Here is a 2,184-nt window from a genome sequence, read left to right as displayed (position 1 = left end):
AACGTCTAAAAAAATTATTTGAAAATGAAAAAAATCTTCAAAATCTGAAATCCTCTGACATGCCCGTACCTAATACAACAATGGTGAAAATTTTAAAATTGGAATTTTGAGTTTTTTTGCAAAAAAAAGTTTTTTGAATTTTTTTTGTTGTATATGAAAATTTATCAGCCACAGATGAGCTTTTCCCTACTAGTGCCATGCCGGGTTGCTCAAAATCATTCTTCCAGATTCAGTAAAGCTATAGGTCCCATACACATCGTCAATGTTGGTTCCCACTAGCTTGACATCTCCTTCATCTTTTAGATGAAGATATTTAACAGCTTTCTTTGCAATTTTCTGCATAGTCAGAAGCTAGGATTATTTGATGTGCACTTGTTTCTACATATTGGGCTTATAACAAAAATATATTATCCTAAACAGAAGAAAAAAGAAAGAAGACATACCATCTTGCAGCGTCCAATGTTTTTTACTGTCAGCTTGTGTATGAGCAGTGGTCCCTCGCTTTCTTTCCTTTTGGTAAGATTGTTTCTCCAGTTAACCTTTTTTTTCCATAGTCAGCTTTATATTCTTTGATATGACAACCACATTGTGATTATCATGCACTTCAGACACACGAAGAAATAAAGTCGTTAGTCACAGAATCTGAAATATAAAAAGCTAAGTAAACAACAAATTTTACTTTCAAAAAGGTCATCATCATCTTCAGCGGCTACTCTCTCTTTGGTGTCGTTGCATTCTGGATCATATGGGGTGATCAATAGAGGTGAGGCGGGGGTTTCACTTAACTCAAACATCATCTTGTCACCCGTCTTCATGTTGAAATGTTCTATAAACCTTTTCCATGACCCACCAGAAATCTTCAACTTGTCATTCTCCCAACGCAACTTGAAAATGTACGAATGCCCATACTCTTTATCTTTAACATACATTTTGTTTGAACCAATATATATTGATTTAACCTTGGGCGTTGCAAAACATGGAATTGTCTGTTTACATTAAAAAGAAGACAAGCAATAATAATAAGAAAATGTTAACGGGAGTAATAGAAAGGGATCTAGCAAGACCATGATTTTTTTGTAGTACCTAGAATCAATAAGAGATAAAGCATAGCAGAAAAAATTCATACCAGTGATTCATACGGCAAAGGTGGCATGGTTGCCATGAAGGAATTGAAATCCCTTTGCTTAGGCTTACACCTGCCACCAGGGTTCCCACAGTCAAAACAGTGGCTGGGGAAAGGGGAGCCCATTTGCACTTCATTAAAAAGAGGCAAATAATTAGCAACCGAAAAATTCAAAATTCCGGCATGACTTTTGCTATTTTTTCTACCTAGCAATGCCCATTTCTCAACCGAAACGGAAGTGAATCAACACTTCGGGAGAAATGGGCAACTCAAATTCATGACTTTAGTCCATAATGTCAAAGGTAATTTTGTTGGTTGTTTTTACACATATATTGCTAAGTAAAAGTAAAAGTAATGCAAACTACAGACATGAGAAAAACTAGTAACTAAATAATCAAGTTACAAACTACACACATATATTGCTAAGTAAAAGTAATGCAAACTACACACATGAGAAAAACTAGTAACTAAATAATCAAGTTACAAACTAAACACATATATTGCTAAGTAAAAGTAATGCAAACTACACACATGAGCAAGAACAATAACTACAAGTTACAAACTAGTAACTAAATAATCAAAGAATAGCTATGATGGTGTCCATGAGAAAAACTACACACATGGATTTATTTAGTGTCTATATTTACCATAGAAAAGAGAAATTTTGTCCTAGTGCTAGTACTACCATAGAAACACCACAGAATCATCCTCAACATAGCATAAATTTTGTCCTAGTGCTAGTACATTTTATTCCGTCACACAACTATGACACATACACGCGTACTCCGATCGACCGGCCGGATCACTAGCTACAAACCAAAAACCACAGGCGCTAGCTCCCGTTGTTATCTTCGTCCCCGATCATCACACCCTAGAAAGTGTTCTTGTCGGTCGCCGCCGGGTACGCGCCGGCGCCCTGGTACGCGGGCTCGGTCGCGACGGGAGTGTGGTGGCCGTGCGGCTCGGAGAGGGAGGACTCACCGGGGGAGGAGGAAGCATGCGGGGGCGTCTGGGAGTTGCAGACTCACCGGGGAGCGTCGGGGAGCGGCGGCAGCGATGCT

At 38.6% G+C, this 2,184-nt stretch overlaps 1 protein-coding gene across 1 annotated transcript; it reads right to left on the bottom strand.

Moving 5' to 3' along the window:
• Nucleotides 1-6: 6 nt before the first annotated feature.
• On the bottom strand, nucleotides 7-2,178 carry LOC119359637. Its single transcript, XM_037625760.1, has 5 exons — nucleotides 2,152-2,178; nucleotides 1,127-1,254; nucleotides 680-986; nucleotides 444-602; nucleotides 7-336 (listed from the first exon to the last, which is right to left on the bottom strand). Exons 2-4 carry the CDS (start codon nucleotides 1,247-1,249, stop codon nucleotides 535-537), a joined length of 498 nt encoding a protein of 165 aa, XP_037481657.1. The 5' UTR covers nucleotides 1,250-1,254; nucleotides 2,152-2,178; the 3' UTR covers nucleotides 7-336; nucleotides 444-534.
• Nucleotides 2,179-2,184: the final 6 nt, after the last annotated feature.

Source organism: Triticum dicoccoides, chromosome 2A, assembly GCF_002162155.2.
Source record: "Triticum dicoccoides isolate Atlit2015 ecotype Zavitan chromosome 2A, WEW_v2.0, whole genome shotgun sequence".
NCBI lineage: Eukaryota > Viridiplantae > Streptophyta > Magnoliopsida > Poales > Poaceae > Triticum > Triticum dicoccoides.
Note: the sequence above shows the minus strand (reverse complement) of the source record. Positions and strands in the feature narration are given on the sequence as shown.